This window comes from Dioszegia hungarica, assembly GCF_025882075.1.
Source record: "Dioszegia hungarica strain PDD-24b-2 chromosome Unknown MKK02contig_25, whole genome shotgun sequence".
Classification (NCBI taxonomy): domain Eukaryota; kingdom Fungi; phylum Basidiomycota; class Tremellomycetes; order Tremellales; family Bulleribasidiaceae; genus Dioszegia; species Dioszegia hungarica.
In genome coordinates this window covers 444,239-466,893 of record NW_026515779.1, presented here as the reverse complement: position 1 = coordinate 466,893, position 22,655 = coordinate 444,239, and the positions used below count along the sequence as shown (strand labels likewise).

At 56.7% G+C, this 22,655-nt stretch overlaps 10 protein-coding genes across 10 annotated transcripts; 6 read left to right on the top strand and 4 right to left on the bottom strand.

The window, feature by feature from the left end:
* Positions 1-327: 327 nt before the first annotated feature.
* Positions 328-1,821, top strand: MKK02DRAFT_40660 (uncharacterized protein; the record flags this gene model as incomplete). Its single annotated transcript, XM_053091203.1, has 6 exons — positions 328-414; positions 462-491; positions 542-712; positions 778-874; positions 927-1,001; positions 1,064-1,821. The coding sequence occupies 6 exons, from the start codon at positions 328-330 to the stop codon at positions 1,819-1,821; spliced, it is 1,218 nt and encodes a 405-aa protein (XP_052942135.1).
* Positions 1,822-2,294: 473 nt separating this feature from the next.
* MKK02DRAFT_40659 (uncharacterized protein) lies at positions 2,295-3,168 on the top strand (the record flags this gene model as incomplete). Its single annotated transcript, XM_053091202.1, has 6 exons — positions 2,295-2,331; positions 2,451-2,503; positions 2,575-2,646; positions 2,844-2,993; positions 3,054-3,103; positions 3,156-3,168. The coding sequence occupies 6 exons, from the start codon at positions 2,295-2,297 to the stop codon at positions 3,166-3,168; spliced, it is 375 nt and encodes a 124-aa protein (XP_052942134.1).
* A 3,101-nt stretch (positions 3,169-6,269) lies between these two features.
* Positions 6,270-8,403, top strand: MKK02DRAFT_40657 (uncharacterized protein; the record flags this gene model as incomplete). The annotated part of the gene is made up of 11 exons (XM_053091201.1): positions 6,270-6,622; positions 6,682-6,803; positions 6,851-6,900; positions 6,945-7,034; positions 7,117-7,188; positions 7,244-7,345; positions 7,398-7,487; positions 7,541-7,687; positions 7,742-7,909; positions 7,972-8,172; positions 8,233-8,403. The coding sequence occupies 11 exons, from the start codon at positions 6,270-6,272 to the stop codon at positions 8,401-8,403; spliced, it is 1,566 nt and encodes a 521-aa protein (XP_052942133.1).
* Positions 8,404-8,567: 164 nt separating this feature from the next.
* On the bottom strand, positions 8,568-9,319 carry MKK02DRAFT_40656 (AAA domain-containing protein; the record flags this gene model as incomplete). Its single annotated transcript, XM_053091200.1, has 4 exons — positions 8,568-8,775; positions 8,826-8,934; positions 8,980-9,201; positions 9,274-9,319. 4 exons carry the CDS (start codon positions 9,317-9,319, stop codon positions 8,568-8,570), a joined length of 585 nt encoding a protein of 194 aa, XP_052942132.1.
* Positions 9,320-9,677: 358 nt separating this feature from the next.
* Positions 9,678-11,359, top strand: MKK02DRAFT_40655 (uncharacterized protein; the record flags this gene model as incomplete). Its single annotated transcript, XM_053091199.1, has 7 exons — positions 9,678-9,819; positions 9,942-9,978; positions 10,026-10,113; positions 10,181-10,451; positions 10,497-10,553; positions 10,604-10,710; positions 10,796-11,359. The coding sequence occupies 7 exons, from the start codon at positions 9,678-9,680 to the stop codon at positions 11,357-11,359; spliced, it is 1,266 nt and encodes a 421-aa protein (XP_052942131.1).
* Positions 11,360-11,504: 145 nt separating this feature from the next.
* MKK02DRAFT_20210 (putative nucleus protein) lies at positions 11,505-15,403 on the bottom strand (the record flags this gene model as incomplete). The annotated part of the gene is made up of 11 exons (XM_053086221.1): positions 11,505-11,616; positions 11,681-12,320; positions 12,390-12,511; positions 12,546-12,756; positions 12,815-12,995; positions 13,068-13,292; positions 13,346-13,515; positions 13,567-13,609; positions 13,662-14,419; positions 14,467-14,715; positions 14,773-15,403. The coding sequence occupies 11 exons, from the start codon at positions 15,401-15,403 to the stop codon at positions 11,505-11,507; spliced, it is 3,342 nt and encodes a 1,113-aa protein (XP_052942130.1).
* Positions 15,404-15,738: 335 nt separating this feature from the next.
* On the bottom strand, positions 15,739-16,688 carry MKK02DRAFT_40653 (DNA polymerase delta, subunit 4-domain-containing protein; the record flags this gene model as incomplete). The annotated part of the gene is made up of 5 exons (XM_053091198.1): positions 15,739-15,816; positions 15,867-15,976; positions 16,028-16,063; positions 16,158-16,455; positions 16,626-16,688. 5 exons carry the CDS (start codon positions 16,686-16,688, stop codon positions 15,739-15,741), a joined length of 585 nt encoding a protein of 194 aa, XP_052942129.1.
* A 239-nt stretch (positions 16,689-16,927) lies between these two features.
* MKK02DRAFT_30187 (uncharacterized protein) lies at positions 16,928-17,350 on the top strand (the record flags this gene model as incomplete). Its single annotated transcript, XM_053087994.1, has 1 exon — positions 16,928-17,350. One exon carries the CDS (start codon positions 16,928-16,930, stop codon positions 17,348-17,350), a length of 423 nt encoding a protein of 140 aa, XP_052942128.1.
* A 361-nt stretch (positions 17,351-17,711) lies between these two features.
* On the top strand, positions 17,712-19,781 carry MKK02DRAFT_40652 (major facilitator superfamily domain-containing protein; the record flags this gene model as incomplete). Its single annotated transcript, XM_053091197.1, has 11 exons — positions 17,712-17,888; positions 17,946-18,120; positions 18,170-18,319; positions 18,391-18,493; positions 18,543-18,724; positions 18,780-18,880; positions 18,932-19,012; positions 19,065-19,115; positions 19,163-19,331; positions 19,388-19,490; positions 19,547-19,781. The coding sequence occupies 11 exons, from the start codon at positions 17,712-17,714 to the stop codon at positions 19,779-19,781; spliced, it is 1,527 nt and encodes a 508-aa protein (XP_052942127.1).
* A 370-nt stretch (positions 19,782-20,151) lies between these two features.
* MKK02DRAFT_30185 (uncharacterized protein) lies at positions 20,152-22,343 on the bottom strand (the record flags this gene model as incomplete). The annotated part of the gene is made up of 10 exons (XM_053087993.1): positions 20,152-20,235; positions 20,305-20,361; positions 20,410-20,667; positions 20,720-20,944; positions 20,993-21,223; positions 21,270-21,413; positions 21,460-21,672; positions 21,717-21,890; positions 21,943-22,131; positions 22,179-22,343. 10 exons carry the CDS (start codon positions 22,341-22,343, stop codon positions 20,152-20,154), a joined length of 1,740 nt encoding a protein of 579 aa, XP_052942126.1.
* Between the last annotated feature and the right edge of the window lie 312 nt (positions 22,344-22,655).

Sequence of the window (22,655 nt, the reverse complement as noted above, 5' to 3'; positions counted from 1 at the left end):
TCCGAGAGCGATATAAGGGCGATGTGATTCAGCAACAGAGAGCTCTTTCGTCCCAGTCCAAGTCCTGTCCGACTTTCGCGTCTCGGATTTACCGAGATTTAGCCGGTGACCCGTGACGTCATTCCAGGTGAAGCAAGCCTTGTCCGGCCTCGACTTGCGACTTGCTTCTTCAACTTCCTCTCATCCTAGACTACACTGCTTGTCAACGCCGCACCCGTCATATCGGCACTAAGACTGGCGGATAATACAAGCCTGGATTCTCTGGTATTTTACGGAACATCAAGTGCAATCCTACGTTTCAACTCAACCTGAAGGCCGACGTCCGAAATGCCTTCTTGTCGCGTCGTAAACAAGACGGGCGTGCCCCTCAATATCTGCCTCAAGCAGGTCGCAGCCCTCCACTTTGAGAATACAGTAAGCTAGCACTTGTGCCCCATACACAGGCAGCTGATAAAATTCAGGTAAAGCCAGATCAAGAAGTCAAATTCAAGGTTCGCCACCTCACCTCAAGACCGAGCGAATTATGGGGCTGATGTTCCAGCCAGGTCGCGTATGGTTCACTTTCGAAGCTCAAGTAGACGATCCATCAAAGGATACGCGGTATTCGATCTTGAAGTCGGCAGCTACTATCGGGTTGCTATCGATCGCGGTGGGTGCTGTGGCTGCCACAGCTGGAGCTGCTCTTCTACCTGCGTCGGCTACTGCTGGAGCTGTGAGTTCTCACTGTGCCGGAAGAATATGAAGGCTGGGCTAGAGCAATCGGCTGATACAGCTCAGGTCGCCGGCGCGTCTGCTACCGCTAGCTATTTGAGCCGAGCAGGGTGGGTGGCTAAGACCGCCTTGGTAAAGAATGCTGGTACTATCGGGAAGATCTGTGAGTTGCTTCATGTCCCAAAGGTCTGACCGGAGCAAAGCTGATATGCCAGCTTCGATAGCGGTTCCGAAAGCTGTGGAGAAGATATCTTCTGAGGTCGGCGGACTGACATCTCTCCAGAAAGAAGGTATGTCGCTACACTGAATAGACAGATCTGCCGTGCAATAGTGCTTTGAGCTGACTCGTCAGTCTTGTCCATCGTGGCGTCGCCAACTCTCTCCTCGGACGTCCGCAACAAAGCGACTCATCTCCTCCGGTCGCTCTACGGCGCTTACTCTACCGACAAGACCGCCCCTCCACCCGCCTCCACCACCGCTCTGCCTGTCAACCCAGCTCCTAACTCAGCTTCCACGCGCGAAGCCCAAGCTCTGGACTCTGAGCTCAATACGACACACGCCGAATCGCATATCGAGAATGTCCCTGTTTCATCCGGTACAATTCTCCGCGTACACGGTATCTACATGGACAGACGGCGATACTTTGAGGTCCGGCTGAACAGCTCGGGCCATCTCGAGCTTTGGGATGCGGAGCGCGGGGAGAGGTGGGATCGAAAGATGGAGGCGACGAGGGATAAGGCCGAGAAGGATAGTTTGAAGCGGGAGGAGAAGCAGGATAAGGAGATGAAGAAGGCGGAGAAGGCAGAGCTGGCGGAGAAGGCCGAGAAGGAGCCGTCGAAGAAGGCAGGGTGGGGATGGCCGTTAGGCGGAAGAGGAAAGAAGGGGGCAGTGGACTCGGATGGGGAAGAGACGGACGCGGAGGATGATGGAGACTCGACGAGCGTTATGCTGGATGAGAAGAAGGAGGGGGAGGTGACGATCTTGGAGAGGAGGCCGACATTGAAGGAGAGGCTGGACGGGCTGGTACATCCCACGCAGGACGCGGCTGGGGAGACCACGGATGCAGGGGTGAGGCACGATGAGAGGTTGCCCCCTCGGATGGCGGAGTGAGACACGGGGCGGTCTTGAACGGAGCAAGGGGTTGTACATATCCATAATCATACACGCTGCTGAGTATCGATCCGAGCTGCAATGCGGATGACTTGCCGACCCGGACGGCCGGACACTTCCCTTCTTGTCGGAATACAAGGGATCCACCTCCGATATCCTCATTCCTTGCCGAGACATAGCCCGGTATGGCACACGACGGCCGGTCCTGGTCCTCCGTGATCGGGATTTAACGGGGATATCACGAGGCATTTCGGGCAGCCTCTTTCCGGGAGGTTTCCGGTCCCGGTAAGGTGCCAGCGAGACGGAGATTTACGGGATTATAGCGGGAGCTGCCAATTTGACCGGTCCGTGCGTCCATCTTCAGCTTCTGTTGCGCGTTGCGAACGCGAGCGAGAGCGAGAACAACGAAGCAGCTTTCATAGCTCTCATCAGACCTTGTTTCCTATACCAGACCAGCAGATCCAGCAGACAAAATGGGTGACATCAATGCTATCGCAAAGCAGTTCACGGGTGAGTATGATTCATCATCGCTTCAGCGGAAAAGAGGCCGGCAATCTCGCGTCTTGCTGACCAGCCTCCTGAATCCGCCGAGCTTTGTCGATGAGAGGTCGTATAAGCTGACTGGGTAGACTTCTACTACCAGACCTTCGACGCCGACCGGTCACAGCTCTCCGCCCTTTACGTGCGTGCCTTTGGGAGAGGTGCACAGGGGAGGAGGAAAACGCAGACTGAGCGGGAGCTGACGGGAATCAGAGGGACATGTCCATGTTGACATGGGAGAACAACCCAATTCAGGGCGCGAAGGACATCACTGAGAAGCTCGTGGTGAGTTCATGGAAGCTATGGGTATTGGGCGACCACAGTTGCGGAAAAAGCTAGGCAGGGCGATGAGCGAAAGGACGCAGAGGCGGGAGGGGAATTGCTGCTGGTGCAAGGGATCACTCGTTACTGCCTCGTTTTTGTGGCCCTGCCTCATTAGCGCATGATCATACATCTTCTGGTGATAGAGAGCTGACGCCTAGTCTCTCCCTTTCGAGAAGGTCCAACACCGCGTCCTGACCCTCGATGCCCAGCCCGCCTCCGCCTCGGTCGCTGCTATTCTCGTCCTCGTTACCGGCCAGCTGTTAGTGGATGATGGACAGAACGTGCTTCCTTATTCTCAGATGTTCCACGTGAGTTGGGCAATCGTGCTGCTTGAGTAGGAAAGAAGGGCAAGGGGCTGACAATATCAGCTCGTACCAGAAGGACAGGGCTACTTTGTCCAGAACGACGTGTTCCGATTGTGAGCTAAATCTCTTCTGCACGAGTCTATGGGAGTCGAGCTGATCCAGCAGGGTGTACGGATAGACGATCCCATCCGGTATCTCCCCGTGTAGATGTTGAATGAGGGTGATCGACTATGACGCATGCATGCGCTCTGAGCTAAAGGCCCCTCGGTGGCTCCTCTTCGAGTGCTGGGGAAAAGTGAAGGTCAAGTGATGGCCGAGGTGAAGCGGCTCTTCCTCGTCAACGGACAGCTGATTGCTAGACATGAGGACCAGCGGCCAGCTGATAATCAGCGGGATTGACAGGACCACACTTACCCTAGATCTACACCAAGGGACACAGCCACACACCTAATGCGAGATCTTGCTCCCAACATACACATGTTGAGTGGGGGACGGTTCCTCCTTTGGAGAGGTATGCTACCGACCGTCAAGAGTGAGCCCATGCTTGCAGATCTCTGATGATGACTGATCGTCTCAACTAACTTTACTGATTCCTGCTTCTTCCCATAAACCCTCATGCGGGCTTCCCAGCTTCTCTCCCTGTGTCTCAATAAGCTGACATGTTGATCGACGATTGTTCATCGTCCTGGGCTCCATCGTCCTAACATCCTGTACTCACAACGTGCCTGGATTTTGATATCTGAAAAAGATGCCGATTTCACCAGCTACCGCTCGCACCCGAAAACACAGCATCGAGGCTATTCTCAAGGTCAGCCCAACCCCTCTCTCGGGCCGAAGAGATCCCGCCTCGTTCGGCTGACAAAGGCTGAACCTGCAGGAAAACCTCATCAACTATCAGGCCATGTATCCCACCCCCTCTATCCTGATATCTCACTCCGCCGAGCCCATCTCGACTGCGAACCTACACGGTATCATCTATACGACGACTTTCTGGCACTTCGGCATCGACATGCACGTCACCTGTTGGGGTCGGCATTTGTACCCCAGCGTCAACGACGAGGAGGACTCGAGAGGATACGATGTGATTGTCTTTGAAGCGGGGACGGTGGTGCTTCCGTCGGGTCGCAGGTGGTCTCATGGTATGCATATTTGCGGAGGTTGGGACTTGAGCTGACGATTGCAAAGCCCAGGAGCTGGCGTTTAGTAGCGGCGTGGGCAGGAAGTGCGAGCGTGTTGGCGAGAAGATGGTCGTGTTCACCCGAAACGTGTGTGGCGATGCCGTCGGTGCTGTAGCAGGTCCACCACGTAGGATGAGCAGGTGAATTTAGGCACCCCAGAGGCTGCAACATTGTTTTCAGGTATGAACAGAACGACAGAACATAGGCGCAGCGTCCATAGGATATTTGAGCTCTCAGCTCTGGCTCGAGCTATCGACCTTAATGCTGCATGCACTCCGGCGAGGGACCGACTCTCGAGCCACGCCGGTGAGGCCTTGTTACTGGTCAGGAACGGTGGTCAGGAATGGCATTATCAGGTATACAACCCCAACGTAGTCCTAGCGTAGTAACAGCGAAAGGTAGCCTCAATGACACTGAGGCAAGTCACGGACGTGATCCTCCACGGCGCTCGGGGAGCTCTAGAGCTTTCCATATTACGACGCACAAAGGAAGTTACGGATGGCGTGCTCGCAAAGCAGCAGCTCTCTGTTCAGAGGCCGACTGTCTGGAGTCGCCACTTCCCCTTGTTCCCTTCAACTTCGACTTGACATCGTACATCCCCCTGACATACAACTGGATCCCAATCAACATCTCCCTATGACGCGATTTGACAATCCTACCACCAGCCTGACTGGGGCGCACATCACAATCACTCGTCTTGGAGATGGGTCTTTCGCGTATCTGGCCTTCAGGCCGACAATCGGAGTCGCAGGGAGCACGGAGGAAGTTGCCGACTGCAAGAAGAAGTGTGGGCACGAGATCTGCACCACTCTTACCGACCATTTCCAAGAAGTTCATGAGGCTGGGCCCGGCGCAATCCTCACCGACGAGGCTGCGATCCTGACGGCGAGAATGCACTCATACTCCGGGCTCAAGGCCAGGGTGGCAAAGTATTGTGCGCGTCTCCACACAGATGATGTCACCGCCGAGGTTTCTACCCCTTATACCCCCGAGGCCTGAGACTTCTTGGACGCAGCCGGGGGTCAAGGGACGAGCTCCCAACTTCTGTTTTCTGGTGATCATATGTTCAAAGCTTTATCATGCATCTGTGCGCTACATTATTGCTGCGGCAGGCATGCTGGCGGAGGTTGCAGGCTGTTCATTCGATACAACTTCGGGGCGAGCAGGGCGTGTGGTGGGGGCAGTGTGGCACTAATCTAGACTCATCCACACCATTCATTGAAGCTATAAGCTCAGACTCGATCGCCACTCAGTGGGGCTGAGGAAGCTGCTGAGAGCTGGAGGCCGCGTACAAGTGTCAAATTTGCAACTGCAGGTCGCTTCCAGGTACCCCACCCACGGGAAGCACATGTCACCTGTCTCCACTCACTGTATGCTAAGCCGATGGCCTCCTTCGGCGTGGGCTGCCCCATGCGCGCGCCCGTTCATTTGTCGTGGCATGCTCTACGACTATCTATGCATCCAATTGCTCGGTGCGCTAGACCCAAGTATTAGGGCTACCGTCCGCATGTATGGTACGTGGCTGTTAAATATGAGCTATAAACTACAGAGCCAAGTGGCAAACGAATTCGCCACCCGAGGCTTAGCCTGCAGCTGATTCGCCACTGCAAAGCACAAAAGCCGCCACAGCTTTCCGTCACATTCGCTGGTCGGAAAGACGAGCGTGTATGTACTTGCTCATATTGGCTGGCACGTGGGATTCCGGGCGCACAAATAAAGGATCGGTAAGGCTGACACGGTATACGGAGGGGATACTCGTATCTAGAGTTGACGAGTCGCGGTCGGAGCTGGTCCAGCTGGAGATCGACCATAGTAATTTATGGTGGTCAAGCGCCGTTTTTGTTGTGGAACCCCGAGCCATATCTGCCTGCAAGGGCACTTTTGACGATAATCTGATCATGAACAACTTTTGTCGAGGGCGGGTCCAGTACATGCAGATGCAAGGTGCCAGTATTGCGCCACTTCCGCAAGCGCCTTCGAATCTATCCCGTCCCCCCATTTATCACTGAACTGAGCGCGCCTCGCTCGCGCTCCTCATTCCTCCACTCCACCTCACCTCGCCCCACCCATCATCCACCACTCCCCTCTTACAGCGCCCACCATGGCAGCCTCCACCTCCGCCCAACCCCCCTCCTCGGCCCCGATGCCCGCCCACCCCGCCTTCCCCTCCCTCATCCCCTCACACCTCCGCTCCGCCCCGACCAGCAACATCTCCCCGCCCACAACCCCCGCAGCCGTCCTCAAGCTGATCACCTCCTCCACCACCCCTCACGCCGTACACAACCAGCTCATTCCTACTTTGAAGTTCGTCGCTGCCGGTGGGAAAGGCGGGGATAAGGACAAGGAGAAGTTGATAAAGAAGGGAGAGGAGAATATGGCGTTGTTTGATCAGAATCTGGGGGATGTGACTGCGGACGATATTAGGAATCTGGCGGCTGGTCTGGTCTTTGTTGTGTGAGTTATACTCTCTGGAGAGCGAAGATGAGATGAATGGGAGAGAGCTGATGGGATAGGTCGGCCCGGATGCACCCAAACCATACCGATCAAAAGACGTACAATGCCGATCTGCTCAGGCTTGCGACCGAGATCTGTATCAACGGTGATGCGGACCAGCTAAATGCTTGCGGCGCGCGATGTCTGTAACTTTCTGATCGGCTGGGAACGCAGTCGCTGACAGCACAGTGGGCGAGCTTGCATGGGGAATCCTCCGGCTCGCGAGATACCTCAAAACGGTACGGCTTCCTTCCCGGGTCTCGGAGCATGGCTGATATATCAGCCTGCCGCTGCTCTCGAGCCCATTCAAGCTCTTTCATACCGTGCTGTTGACCGTAATTCGTTATCGGGCGTTCACGCGGCCTTTCTCGAGGTATGTCAACCCCCAAACGAAGCTCGTGCTCTATCCCGAAGGGCTTTGGGACGGTAGAGTTCTCATCGGCTTATCGCTCTAGGCTTCCCTCCTCACTGGAAACTTCAGCGGAGTACAGCGCCTCATCTACAACGAATACTTTGAGGTCAAGCAGGTACGTGCGGATATGCTGATCCGAGCTTCAGTCCTGGATTAAGACTGATCGTTAGATGTCGCCGTCTTACCTTGACGTGATTACCTTCTATCACCACGCCGGGCTCATCTGCGCCGCGTGCAAGCACTGGGAGAAAGCCGTCGAGATGTTCTCTATGGTATGTCGTGTTCATGACTAGGCAAGGTGATTCATATAGCTGATGCTTGCAGGGCGTCTCTGTTCCTACGGCCGCTGCTTCGGCGATCCAGCTGGCTTGCGCTAAACGCGCCATCTTGTGCGGTCTTATGAACAACGGCAAAGTAAGCTATGTCATCCTTGAGTGTAGAGAAGCGTGGTGGAGCTGATCTGATAGCTTGTGACATTCCCCAAGTATACGGCTGGCGTCGTGACTCGCGTGGTCGAGAAGAATGCAAAGGAGTATGTCAAGCTCGCCGAGGCGTTCATCAAGGAAGAGTGGGTGACTGTACGGAGTGCGGTCGCGACCAAAGAATTCAAGGATGTGAGTTCTGCGTGAATGGTATAGTCCAAGTGAAGACCGAGGCTGACGGAGCAGGACTGCAACTTTGGTCTTCTCGAGCAAATCATCTCGTCTATCCCCATCAGACGGATCCTCAAGATCAAGTCGCGGTACTCGCGCATGACCATCACCGATCTGGCCAACAGAATCGAGCTTCCAGGGACAGAGGGGGAGAATGAAGTTGCGGCTCTGGTGTATCACATGGTGAGCTACAAGATTCCCGCCTTGGCTCAAAATGAAAAATGGCAGGCAGAGCTGACACCCAGATCGAGAACGGGGATATGCGAGCTACAATCGATAGTTCGGCAGGACCGACGATCGTCGCGTTCATGCAGGAGGATAAAGACTATACGTCCCCGAGTGCACTGGAGGAACTGAAGGCGGAGAATCGCCTGGCGAACTTCTTAGAGATGGAGTTGACGAGGAGCGGGAGGGAGTTGGGCGTGAACAGGGAATATCTCAAGAAGGTGAGTTCATGCTCACATGAGACCACTGCGAAACCCGGGGCCCAGAGCTGATATTCGCAGCAAGCACACAGTCTGGAAAACAACGGCGGGAAGGGCATGGGCGGTCAAGGAATGAAGGGCGGGGAAGAGCTGGACGAGGTGTTGAGCGGGAGATCTCAAGGCGGGTTTGGGGGAGGCAAGAAGATGGGAATGCGGGGTGTTGGATCGAATATGGGGGACACGGGATTCTGAGGGGCGACTTGAAGATTACGACGCGTAGTAGACAGAAGTAGATCATGCCAGTCAGGCTGTGTATAGTATGTATACCATACAAGACCTCTAAAGACGGGTACCCAAGAAGCTTTAACTGCAAGTGGTCTGTCATCCGTCAACTATAAGTGTTCATGATCCCCTATCTACTCCTCCCCGCCCGCTGCCCTGTCCGCCACCCAAGTCCCTACCCAACTTTCCAATCTCCGCACATTCTCATCTACGTCGTCCCCCTCCCCATTGCTTGCAAGCTCGACAATGATCTCCTCGGCATAGGATTCACGCGTTTCTGACAGACATGTCTGCATGATTTCGGCGGTGATGTTCTCGGTGAGCTTGTTGGGGGGATAATTTCTGCTTCGGTCAGCTCAACCTTCCGGACCCTGGAGAAGGAGGCAGCTGACCTTGCTGTCAGGCGCTCGTGCAGTACTTTGTTATCGCACAAGAGCACAACGGCCAGATCTATCCACCGTTCGGGGAACAATGAGGGGTCATGATGATCTATTATGAAGCCTGTACCTCAGCTCCTTTCCCTATACACCCAGATGGGGGACGTACCAGTAGCAGCAGCCCCTCCTTCTGGATTTATGATCTCCTCCAGATAATCCAGTAATCTATCCTCATCGATGGTCCAGCTCTGCCATTCCTCGTCCCATCCTTCGTGGAACCCCTTTTCTTTGACTATATCGCCGATGTTGAGGTGGACCAGGGGAGTGGAGGATGATTCGAGGGCTTGAGCAAGGAGTAGGGAGTGGAAGGATTTGCCGGTCCCGGGTGTACCTGCTAATCAGCCCTGAAACCAGAAGCAAGAGGGGGAGGGCCAGCGGAAGGGACAGGAGATGGGTCACCAACCGGTGATCAGAATGACGGGAAATTTGCGCTCGTGGTGTGTCGTCATCTTCGCTAGGTAGTCTGCGAATTCAAGGGACAGAGATCTTGCAGGTAAGTAGCGCAGTAAGGAGAGTAAGTGTATGGAACACCATCAGTGAACGCGTTGCTCCGTCGTCGCTGCAACTTTTTAGCTTGTGTGGAGCTCCACACAGCCCCCGGAGATCGCCGCGTTTCAGGTTGTTTTAAATTACGGCACGCCCTTTGACTTCATCGTACAGCCAAGCTCAAACTTGTCTATTAATTCTCGCTCTTCATCTCTTTCATCTTTATCTTCCTACACAGCAAGGGCAGTATCCACCCATCACAGCTATACAGCTAGCCTTTATCTTTTCTCACAATCTTTCGTCCTTTTTCCCGTCACGAAAATGATCGCTTCTCTCGCTCTCGCCGCGCTTTTGCCCCTCCTTGCCACCGCGGTCCCGTGTGTCCAATTCGACACCCAGTGGAACTTGTACGCGTTTGGCGGGAGTCAGGATGTCAATCTGGGGAAGAGCTCCAGCTGGGCGCGTGAGTGTCTTTTTCCGTTCATGACTGTTATCACGAACAGGTGGAGGTGGTCAATATCGTCGATCGGACGCGTGCTGCGGAAGATAGTGAAAAGTCGATCGAGTGGTGCTAATGTCCTCCAGAGCCCCAAGTAACGCCCTTGACATCGACTGGTAGACCGTAAGTCTATGGCTTGGCTACCAAGAAGAGCATAGTCTGACATATAGACCATGGACGGGCAACACCACCCAGTGCCTTCTTTCGCAGTTCAACAACGCGATGTACGTTGTCGGCGCCGACGCCTCGGATGCTAGCGTATGTCCCCCGTCATCTGGATCGAGTCTTCTTGACCTGAGCCTGGCGATACAACGCTGACATGCAGAAAATCTACATCTACTCTTTCGCCGGAAACTCGTGGTCCACGCAGAGCACCTCCTCCGCCCCTTCCCCCCAAACCCGATCGGCCTCTGTCCTGGACCACGACACCAACGTCCTTTTCACCTACGCCAACGGCGGACTATCGCAGCTGGACATGTCAGCAGTGACAACCGCCGCGTCGGGGTCGGCTCTGGCATGGGAGGGTGTGAGCGCGCCGAGCTGGGGGTCTGGGTACGCTTCGAGCGCGACTGCTGCTCAGGCGAGTAACCATATCAGTGAGTTCAGCTTAGTTGAGCCAAAAGGGACGAGCTGATGTGCAGTGTACTTTGGCGCACCAAACACCGCGGCTGGCTCGGCGCAGATCTTCGTCGTGCACTGTGAGTAGAGTCCGCTCCGCAGCGGTTGGGCGGGTCAAGCTGACTGGCAGACGCGTACTGGCAGCCTACCGCCCAGAATTTTGCTAGCCGATCAGGCGGACAAGCCTTCCCTGACCTCGCCGGTCAAGCTGTCAGCTTCCCAGTCGACGGCGAAGGAGTAAGTCCGCATGTTCTTCATCATACCAATCTTCCCCCTCTTCTCCATTCACGCCTTTCCCACCTGCTCGTTTGCTGACACCCAGGTCCCTACCCAGCTCGTCTACATCCCCTCGGACTTCTCGGCCTCGTACGTGGTGAACCACTGGACCAACCCCTCTTCCTACGCCTCGACCGACGGCAGCCCGTACGCCTCCAACCTCATCAACACTACTACCACCCTCCCCGCTCCTCCTACCAAGGACGCCAATGCCGCGTACGCAGCATCCTACCAGTCCCTCGTACAGATCACGACCGGCGGAGAGATCAACTATATTGCGAACGCAGTAGGATCCGGGTCGGCCACTTCGGGAGCGAGCTGGACAAAGATGAACTATGCTCTCGCGGGTGTGTCGGGCGGATCGAGTGCTAGTGCCAGTGCCAGCGGGAGCGCAACTGGGAGCGCATCGAGCGGAAGTGCAAGTGCCAGTGGCACAGGAAGCAGGAGTGCGTCGGCCAGCGGAACCGCTTCGGCCTCTGGCTCCGGCGCTGCTGCTGCTTCGAGCAGTAGGGCTGCAGCTGGCAAGGTGGTGCAGGGCGGTATGGGCCTCGTTGGGATCGCGGGCGCGGCGGTTGTCGCTGCAGTAGCGGGTGTTGGGATGCTGCTCTAGGCCGTTTATTTGACGCGGGGGCATGAGGAGACGATGTCGAACGAGCTTCCCAATTTCCAGTGTAGCGTACTACGCAGTACTCGGATACACGATACCCACATCATCATCATGCATGGACAATTGCATTTCACGTCTACAAATAGTACTACATGTTCCCGCCATCCCCAAAGTCCATAGGTAAAGGTGCTTGATCCGTAAACATGGCCCCGTAGTCGAAACTGCCCTCTTCTAGGAGGCTGAGGATGGTAGCGGCAGATCTGGCCATCAGCTCTAGCCCCGCCCCCCGGCCAAAACAACAGAAAAAAGGTGAAAAAAACTCACAATCCCTGATTCTCCCCACCCTTCAACCCATCACTCACACTATCCATCCCTTCCCCAGCCAACATCTCACCCCCGAACCCATTCTCACCTCCAAAATCAAAGTTGAGCCCCCCCGAGGAGGCGCCTAGCATCGACTGATCCGTCCCTTGACTCTGACCCTGCCCGGATCCCGAGCCCTGCTGCGACGTATACTGATCCCCATACCCCATCCCCATCCCGCCCCCACCAAGACCGTTCCCCTGGACATTGATCGAAAAGTCGTTAAACCCTTCTCCCTGTCCCATTCCCATTCCCATACCGCCCAATCCCGTCCCTGTCCCCGCCCCTGCTCCGCCGGAGCCCAACATCGGATGATACTCCATCCCCGTCCCTGATCCAGTGCCCGACATAGCCATCCCCCCCAGATCAAAGCTCTCAGTCGACGGGCTCATCGCATTGAAGTACTGATCCGTATTGAACAGCGCATCGAGGTCTGGGCTGGTTCCCCCTCCGAGACCCAGACTGAGATTGGACCGATGCGTCGGTCGACTACTTCCAGCTCCACCTGTAGCGTTGGCACCCGCACTGCTGTGGACGTTCGGGTTGAATGACGGTAGTGAGCCAGAAGGAAGGATCTGGTCATGTCCGGCAGACATGATATCTTCGCCGCTGTTGCCGTTTCCGGTATAGGTGGCATCGGCGGGAGAAGACGAATTGGCGCGGGTGGTACTAGGCGACGGGGTGAAGCGCTTATGGACGGGCCGGAGCCAGGCGGGGGAGGGGCGGTTCGAGCCGTCCGGGACGCGAGGGGAGTCGACGGGGATATTGCAGACTGGCGTATCAGCTGCTACACTTCGGTCCCGTACGAGGAGGGGGTAGGTGGCACAGCTCACTTCGGCAGAACTCATCAATGATATCCGCACTCCGCAAACCACAGAGGTATCGTCCCGAGAATCGTCGCAGAAGACCAACGCACGACCTCAAGCCTTCGATAGCGGGGGAGACGAGCGGGCGGAAGTCTGCATTCCTGCAGTTCAGGATGACAGCCACGAGTGTTCGGCCGGCTTGTGCGAGCTGGTGGATCACATGGACACCATCTGACGGATATCAGCTCTCCGCGTCTGCCGAGAACGTGAGCGGATGCAGAAAGCTTACAGTAAGTCATCATCCCCCTCTGGCTGATATGGACGTGATCCGCAATAATTGTCAGAGCGCACTGCATGGCCTTTCGGCTCATCTCGAGATGTCGGTTCCGGTCCTCGGCGGTCGAGGCGGGCATGACGACGAATCCGGAGAAACGGTGTCGGTAGATGATCATTTTGACCAGGTGTTGTAGCTACGGATAAATCAGCCATACTCACCGCACCACCTGCCTCTCTCCCTGGTGAAAAGAAGTACGACAACCTACACAGTGTAATCGCTCCGCCTGGGTGATCCGGATCGGATCCCGACTCGACGTAGTCTCCTGATCGTACTGCCAGTACTTTGGCAGTATCCTCTCCCATTCATCCAGTAGGTCTTCCTCTTCTCGGAGATCGTGCTGTGTCGAACGGCGCGCGATGGTCGCGGCGGCCCGGGCGAGGAAGGGGGAGGTAGGGAATGAAGAGGGCTGGGTGGCAGCGTCGATCACTCCCTAGATATATCAGCTCGTCCTTGAATGGACCTGGAGGCACGGAGTGAACTGACCTCAAGGATAACATGTAGCCTGATCGCTGCGACAAAAGCGTTCAAGCGAGATTTGGTCTCGTTCGGTTGGTCCGTCACGCCCTCAGGAGTGAGATAGTCGTCGTCGACAATAAGCGGTTCTGTGACGTCGCAATCGCGGAGGTGGATGATGGGCGGTCGGCCGAAAAGGGCTGGAAGGTCAGCTCTCGTCTTTGGATTTCAAAGGGTACAGATAAGCTTACCGGCTGATTGCTTGTCCCACGAGTATATGGCCCAGAAGGTACGCTAAGAGATCAGCTCTAAACATCTACACAGGCGAAGGAGTTGTGGAGCTGACCTTTCTCGTCTCCTTCTCGATCGCATCGAAGTGATCATACCCATCCACACTCCGATGCAGCCCTCCATCCAAGCACAACGTGATACTCTCCGCCTGCAGCGCAAACGCCTTGCTGAGATTCCCCAACCCAAACGCATAGATCGCAGCCAAGAACGCCGCCTGCGTCGAATATAGCGTCGGCCGATCTGCCGCCGGAAGATCCCTCAATCGTTTGAACAGCTCAAAGTACGTTTTGCCAGCCGTGGACGGGTCCGTTGGATTGGCACGTACGCGCGGATCGTCGACGTGTCTGGACGACAAGGTACAGACGGCGACGATGAAGCATGCGAAGCCCGGTTCGCCCCATTGGTTCGGGTTGGCATAGTCCGCGAGGAAGGACGGGACGTGGAGGAACGGCCAGAGGAGGTGAGAGGTGGAGAGGTAGCACCGGACGAGGGTATCCATGAGGTCTGGGGGAATGACCGAGGTGATGACTTTCCAGGATGCTTCGGGGTTGAGAGTCTGGTGAGGCCGGGGAACACGGTCTGGGAAGAACCGAGATTTACCGGCTTGGTCAGGCGCCACAGAGCGGGGACGGGCGGTAGATGAGGACCGGGGCGCGGGGGCGGCGGTACGGCTCCGTGACGGATCTCGAGCGGAGGATCGCTCGGGGGGTGATTCGGTAGGTGGGGAAGTGAGGGCGCCGTTGGAACTTGACTCCTGCTCTGACACATTGGCGGCGGTGAGGAGTGATAGTAGCGGGAAACCAGAAGTGGCGCCTGGAACAATCAGCGGGGTCCAGGCGGCAAGCAGAAACGTAACTGACCCTGCCATTTGGCCATTCCTATCTCATCATGATAGAAGAAACCACCACTGAGGTTCATTCCCTCCAGCTTGGCCGACATCGCTTCCACCCCCGAGGTGTCCGCTGCTTGCCTCCCCATTCCGCCGTCTGATCCACCCGTCCGGCCCAGCCCTGTCCAGCTCGGGGCGAGCGTCTCGCTCCCTCTCTGACCGGTAGCGTTGAGCCCTGTCATTCCTCGCCCATTGAGGGCGCCGTTCGTCGTCGCGCTCGCTACCCATTGTTGCAGTGCTGACGACTGCCCCACTCCCGCTCCCGCTCCCGTCCCACCCGTCAACGCCTCTGGCGCAACGCCCACCCCATCCCCACCTCTCCCTTCCTTCATGCCCACGCCTACACCCCCGCCGAGCCTCGCATCCAAGCTCGACAAGAACGCATTGTGCACATTGGGCGGCACGTCCCTCAACATCGATTCCAGCGCCGCCAACCGCGCCTCCAGCGCCGTCTGATCCCTCCCTGACCCCCCGCCCGGTCCGGTGCCTGGCGGGCTATGCGGCCGCTTCACCCCGCTCGAGGACGCGCTCCGTACGCCCCCATCTTGGACTTTGGGCTTCGTCGTCGTCCTGCGTGACGGCGTGTGAAAGGTGCACTCATTCTTGGTCGCTTGACATGGCCCGCATGGCTGCTGCGTATCGCACCGGATCTTGCGTTTCCGACACCGGTCGCATGCGTGCGCGAGGCGAAGCCGGGGACGTTTGGCGGACCCCTCGGCGGTGTCCCCGCCGCCTTCGCCGCCCTCGTCCCCCTCGGCGTCGTCGTCCGAGTAGTGCTCGGCGATCTCGGCGGGGTGGGCTTCGTCCACGGAGGGCTTGGATTCTGGACCAGCGCTGGGGCCTGGATGGCCAGATGGACCAGATGGGCCAGAGGGGACCACCCGAGGCTGAAGCAGCGCCGGGTCCATACTGATGTATGTTACTATAGTGGGTCTGTGGAGATAGCTCTGGTGAAGAAGTGGATGATAGGTCTGGAGCGATAGCTGGTGTGAGCAGTTATGAGCCAGTCCTGGCTGGGCATGACGTGGGATTATCAGCGAGATAAAGACCTCACCAAACCTTATCAATCCGCCTTGTGGGCTGGCAGTCCATGGATGGACATGATGCATGAGATTCATGAGACGCGCTATGGCAATGACTAGCTACTATACGGTCGGGTCGATACTATAGGATACGAAGCTACGAGAACTATACAACATGGACTGCTTCCTTTCCCTTGCCTTCCACCTCCGCCCATCCCCGCTCATACCCATCCATGAAGCACTGTCTCGCGATATGTCACATCCTCGACCCCTTCGACCGTTGTCAGAATCTCCCTGACCTAATCCGAGTCAGCTTCTATCGCCTCAAAAGGAGATCGATTGAGCTGACCTCGTCTGGCGGACTCAGTCCCCACTTCTGCGCTCGCTCCCACCGCGCGAGACGGGTGATACCGACGCATGGACCATATTTTGCCGTCATGTCGAAAACACGCAAGATGTCTGATGGATCAGCTCAATCGCTCGCGAAAGTATGAGAGCGGTGGTGCTCACGGTGTACGTTGTTGTGCGTATCTGGTCCGGCGTGGACTGTGCGTCAGCGAGAACTCAAGACTGAACTCCATGGAACACAAACACCATCAGACCTCTGCCCTGCATACACACGTCAGGGATGTACACTCACTAGGCGTCTTCGTCCCCATCGCACCCCGCGCGTCCTTCAACGCCGTATCCCACTTCTTGCTCTTGACATCCAACTTTCTCCTCTCGCCCGCCTTCAACGCACTCTCAGGGTGAATCACAACCGCCTCATCCTCGTCCGACGTGACCAGCACCGGATCTCCCTCTGACGCCGCTTGGTCTCGCCGGATATCGTCGGTCGAGACGGATTGGCGAAGGGAGGATTGGCGGGAAGGGGCGGTGGACTTCTTTTTGGAGGGTGAGGGGAGGGAGGGTTTGCGGCTTCGGAATGCAAGTGTGGGCTGTGGGTCAGCATGGAGCCTTGACATGCGGCAGAGCGTCCCAAAAGGTAGGAAGTATGTGAGGAACAGATGATCAGTAGAGGTGACCATGGCGTAAGCGACCTGGCAACTGTGCTATTTGGTCTCTTCGGTTTCTTCTGGTTACTACGAGAAGAGAAAAGACGGCTTACCTGCGCCAGACCAGCTGCCTTCTTCGTCTTCGACCCCCCACTCGTGCTTGCCTTGGGTGCCATGTTGACCTGTTGAATTGGGTACCGGAAAAGGTTGATCGAGCTGGATTTCGCCAGGAAATGAGTTGAAAATTGGTTGGTTCTGGGTTTATCGCTTGACCGGCAAGGATTCAGTATTGAGCGAGGCACTAGGCGACGATGTGTGAGAAGTGTTTGATAGCTTGTTCGCTCAGCGAGGTAGATATGAGGAAGAGAAGAGGGTGACAGAGGATCGAATACATACTGGTCGAAGTCATCGCGTCATGGCAAGCTTCCGCTTTGGGCAAGTTCGTCAGGCGGGGATCACCGGTCTGGAATCGCGTAAGAAGAACACGTGGCTCGGGCCGAGCCCGCCGAAGCCTCCCAGCTCTCCTCCCCACTCTTGTCTTCCTCCTACTTGTCCAGACTTGTCCCCCATTCACAGCAAATCACCGACCGCAAAAGTCCCCGTAGTGGCTTCCGGGCGATTCTCGGGCGCGATTATTGCAAGTCTTCAAAGAGTCTCGGGTATCCTTCCGGTAGAGAGACGAAAGAACATCGGCGCCGAAGCCCCGCGCGCTACACATCCGCAATCTAATTGGCTCAGCTCACCTTCGGCATCCTCGGCACGAGCTCCACCTACCGACCCAGCATGCAGGGCTCAAAGTCCGGCGCCCACAATGCTGCATCAGCTGACTTGTTGCTAATCAGGTACTCTTCCTCCCCTCTATCGCCTCATGAAAGAACAATCCGAAGTCCGCTCGCCGATCATGCCAAGTCATCACCACCCGATCCGACAGCTATTCGGACTGCTATCTTTGGCTGCGGACCCAAGCATTCCTCTGCATACCTCACGTCCGCACGTCCGGCTTTGACTTGCTCAACTCCACCAAGGTTTCTATTTTCAGCCTAGTACTCTTCTTATCTATCGGTCGTGACCGGGATATGCTTGGTATGTCTTGGTGGTGGAGGCGCCTCCGCATTGTCCTGCGGGGTTCAGCTCGAGGTATAAGAGACAAGCTTTGGTGCTCCACTCTCTTCCCCACATCCCCAAATCATCTGAACACGATGCCTTCTGCTACTACTAAACTGACCGGTACTCCGCTGGCCATTGACCACGACATCAAGCAGGACGTGGTACACGATGACGACCCCGAGGCGAACGAGCACGAGGTCGACCTCAAGGGCGGCCAAGAAGAGCTCAGGACGTTTGATCCTGCTTTCGTCAAGCGGACTCAGCGCAAGGTAAGCCATCACTTCCCTGGGCTGTCTGTCTTCGCTTGAACCCAGACTAATTCACAGCTCGACCTGCTGCTCATCCCCCTCTTAACCATGGTCTACCTCTGCTCATCCCTCGACAAGTCCAACCTCGGCAATGCAAAGACCTTGGGTATGGTCGCCGACTTTGGCGGTGACGCAAGTGGCGACAAGTACGCCTTGCTCAACGCGTTCTACTATATGAGTTACGCCCCTTTCAGTACGTCCAATCTCTAGCTTCTGACGCTTCTCTTATACTGATCATGCAGTTGTCCCTCTTGCCATCCTGGCGAAGCGGACTCGAATGGGCAAGACCCTCGCGTGCTGCGCCGTCTTCTGGGGTATCGCCGCCACTGCCTTCGCCGGCGTTAACAACTTTGCCGGTGCCAATGCCTGTCGGTTCCTCATCGGTCTTGGAGGTTAGTCTGCCTTTCATACCTTCACCTTCTTCGCATCCCTCATCCCAAGGTCCCGTGGCTGACAGGCACAGAGGCCGGATACGCCCCCCTTGTCCAGCTCTACCTATCCCGTTTCTACTCCCGTCAAGCTCTCGGCTCCCGAGTCGCCTTCTGGCTAGCTATGGCCCCCATGGGGTAAGCCAACCCTCCCTCACTATGCGGGAGTATCTCTGACCCAGTGCAGAGGCTTCATCAACGGAATCATCGCCTACGGTGTCGCCTTCGTCACCGGGCCCCTCTCACCCTGGAGGGTCCTCTTCCTCCTCGAGGGTGGGCTCACACTCATCGTCGCCATCGTCGCGGTCGTGATCCTTCCCAACGACATCCCATCCTTCCGCTACCTTACTGCCGAGGAGAAGGACTACAGTAAGTACAGTCCATCTTCAGCCTGTTAAGGGCTTCTTGTGCTGATTCATCTCAGTCATGTATATGCGCGCCATGGACTATGGGACTGAAGTACCCAAGATCAACTGGTCTCACGCTCGCGGCGCTTTCTACCGATGGCAGCAGATCACGCCCGCCGTACGTACCAGTCTTTCACCGTCCCGTTGACACACGAGCTGACGTAGACAGTTCATCAATATGGCTCATCAGACCATGGGCGCAGCACTGGGAGCTTACCTCCCGACCCTCATGGCCGAGAACGGCTTCAAGGTCAGCTCATTCTACTTCTTGATTCATACGGAATATGAGCTAATCATCGTAGGGTGCCAATGCCCAGATCGCCACTCTGGGTCCGTACGGTGCTGCTGCTGTCGTAAGCCTCTCCTCTCTGCCGTCCTACCCGGAAGCTGACATTTCTAGTCCATGGTTATCGGTGCCAGGATCTCCGACCATTACAAGAACAGAGGCTGGGTCGTCCAATTTGGCGGTGTCCTCTCGACCATCGGTTTCCTCATCTACCTCGTCGTTCCCTCCACTAATCACCCTGCTCGTTTCGCCGCCCTCATTCTCGCTGAAGTAGGGCACTACAGTAAGTCTCGCCTGGACGACAGGAGGAACACTGCAGAGACCAAGCTGACATTCCAGTCGCGGTCCCCTTGCTCACTACCTGGGTCGCCAACAATGCCGGAAACGAATCCCGCCGTGCCATCGCCGTCCCGTGGGGTGTCTCTCTCGCTGTCGGACCAGCGTACGTTGCCTTGACCACCTCCTGCCCCACCTTGACGCGTTCTTGCTGACGATCAGTGTCGGCTCAGGCTATCTCTTCCCGGCCAAAGACGGACCCGTCTACGTCCTGGGCTCCGCCATCTGCGTCGGCCTCTCGGTCTTCTCATCCGTCGTAGCGGGCATCTACCAGTTCCTCATCTGGCGCGAGAACAAGCGGAGGGACGCGGAAGAGGGCGGGCCGCCCGCGCTTGGGTTCAGGCCGGACGTGCAGACTTATGCGGATGAGGCGCCGGGGTATAGGTACATCGGATAGGCTTTGTTGAGTAAGAGAGAGATAGAAGATGGTGGGAGGGTAAGGAGAGGAGAGACGGTGGAGGGGTTTCTGGTCTGTCTTGTATATGTTTGCTGGTCTTGATCGGAAGAAGAAGCTTGTATTTGGAGATGAAACGAGTATGAAGCACCGTATGATCCGCTGATGTCTGTCGCCACGACCACTAGGATGGTTCAGTAAGCAGAATTCGGTACGATGGGACAGAAGACCAGATACCGCGCCGATACCGAGCTCGAGTCGTGAGGGCACATACAAGACGATTGCATAGCTCTCCACCTTTAGATACCGCACAATGTCCACGCTAGCCCACAACACTCTACCGGTACCACTGCGCCACTATACTGTCACCATCCTAGTTGCGGTGCGAGCCGGTAGACTTCATCGAGGTGATCTTGTGGAGGAGTTCGTGCAACTCTCGAGCGGCCATCTCGGAGGTCTGTATGTCAGCTCATGCTCGACCGCGGGAAAGCAGTGAGCATAGAGGCTAGCAGGGCCAGAGACTTACAGGCTGGGAACGACGGGCGAGGCCGATAGACTCCATCAACTCGGAGAGCTTCTGCGTCTACATCATCAGCCAAAGCCGCAAAGAAGGAGGAAGAGTAAGACTCACGTCGGTGTGCCCAAAGTCACGCTTGCCGAGCAGACCACCGCCGACGATGTTACCGAGGAGACCGTCCGATTTGACACCACTCTTGCGGGAGCCGGTCAAGCCGCCGAGCTGGTTGAGCTGACTGAGCTGGTTGAGCTGGTCGAGTTGCTTGAGCTGCTTGAGGTCAGGCATCTCTCGGGAGCCGCCAGCGCCGCCGAGTCCGCCGAGGCCGTTGAGGAGGTTGCGAGTCTTGATGCCCTTGAGTACCTTGCTGACAGTCTGCCATGTCAGCCTGGAACCAGAAGTATGAGAAATGAGGAAGGATGCCCACCTTGCCGACCGCGTTCCCGTGGTTCTGACCCATCTCGTAGCCGAGAAGACGCCTCTCCATCTGCTCGTCGTACTCCTCCTCCTCGGATCCGGGCTGGGCAGGCTCGACATCCTCGTCGTTCTCCTCGTCCTCGTCGTCAGCGTACGACGCGCCCTCAAAGCTGTCCTTGACACCGTGGGCGACCTCCTCGTCATGGTCGCGCTTGAGGTTGACGTCGAGCTCGGCCTACAGGTCAGCCAGGGATCAAATACAGAAAGAAAGGAGAAGACATACCACGACGCAGACGGCATCGCGGAGTACACCCTCGTGCCCGTTAGCGTTGCAAGGGATACCCTGGCCCAAACGCGAGAAGGAGGGCACGCCGGTGTGATGACGCTTCAAGTTGAGGTCGATACCGAGTAGCGAGCAGTCGGATCCCGACCAGATACCCCAGCTGCCGGCGCGCCAGCACTTGTCGCCGTTCTTGAATGGGAGGAGCTGGGTGTTGTCCGAGTCGTCGGCGATCTGTTCGTCAGCTATAGACCCGAGCGCAAAGGACAGGAAAGCTTACGATGTTGCAGTCGTTGTGCCACCACCTGCCCCATACGCCGTTCTTGAAGCACCGCTCGCTGTTGGTGTAGCTGGATCGGCCGGCGCCGTTGAGGATGTCAGTGAGATCGAGGGTGTCCCGCTTGAGGTTGACGTCCACCTTGGCCTGAGGAATCAGAAGTAGATCTGCAGGGCACGAAGTGGCCACTTACGAGGAGGCAAGATGAGTCGGTGACGGTCCCGTACCACCCGTCGGACCAGCACCGGTCGCCGTTGGCGAAGGGTCCGTCGTGGAACCACCCAAAGTCGTTATCGGGGCTGAAGCGGGGCTCGGCCCAGTAGTCGGGACCCCAGACGTTGCGACGGCCGAGGTTGAGACCCTTGAGGAGACCGCCGTCTGTGCCGCGGCCGGTAGTGGCATCGACCTGCTCATCAGCAAGTATAGGCGGTTCTTGGAGGAAAGACTCACGTCAACACAGAGGGAGTTCTGGACTATACCGTCTCGGCCGTCCTGGGTGCACCTGTCGCCATTGAGGTACGGGCCGGGATGGTACCATCCGAAACGGTGGCCGTAGCCGTAGTAGGGCTTGTCGAACCATCCGTTGAAGGGCTGAGAGTTGCCATCACCGATGTTGATCTCGGCCTGGACGATTAGCTTAGGTTTACGCAGAGTTTGACTCAAGAAGATGACTTACGATGACACAGAGAGCGTCGATGATAGACCCCTCGCGGTCATTCTGCCAGCACCTGTCGCCCGCCTGGAACGCGCCAGGGTGGAACCAGCCGAAGCCATACGGGGTGGGACCGGTGGGGCGGTAGCCTTGGTCGGAGCCGAGAAGACCGCCACCGAGAAGACCGGAGCGCTTGGTGATCGCCGCGTCAGCCTGAGTGGTCAGCTCAACCACGAAGAAGAAAAGTATGAAGGACTTACGACGACACACAGCGCACCGTCGAGCAAACCGAATTTGCCATCAGCATAGCACGGCTGATTGTCGGCAGGCGGGAAGCCTTGGCGCCAGGTCGAGGCGTCAGCAAAGGCAGGGCTGCAGTGTGCGAGGACCGAGAGGACGCCAAAGAGGACAGAAGTGGTGAACATTGTTGAAATCGTGTATGTGATCAAGCGGGCAAGTTGTAGTTGTCGGGAAGGTCAAACAGGGAAGCGAAGAGACGAAGGCGAAAGCGAAAGCGTAATGCAAAGGGACGAAGGGGAGCGCAAAAGAGCTGTCAAGAGAACAAGTGGTGTAGGTAGAAGGCGAAAGCGAAAGAGACAGCGGACGAGAAGGGCGAAGAGGTCTTCAGCTGGCGATATATACTCTCTTAGGGCCTACAGCTTGTTGTGATCAATATGATCATCACACAGCGGCGTATGGGGCACAATGAGACACCAGACGGGGCTGGACACGCCAGC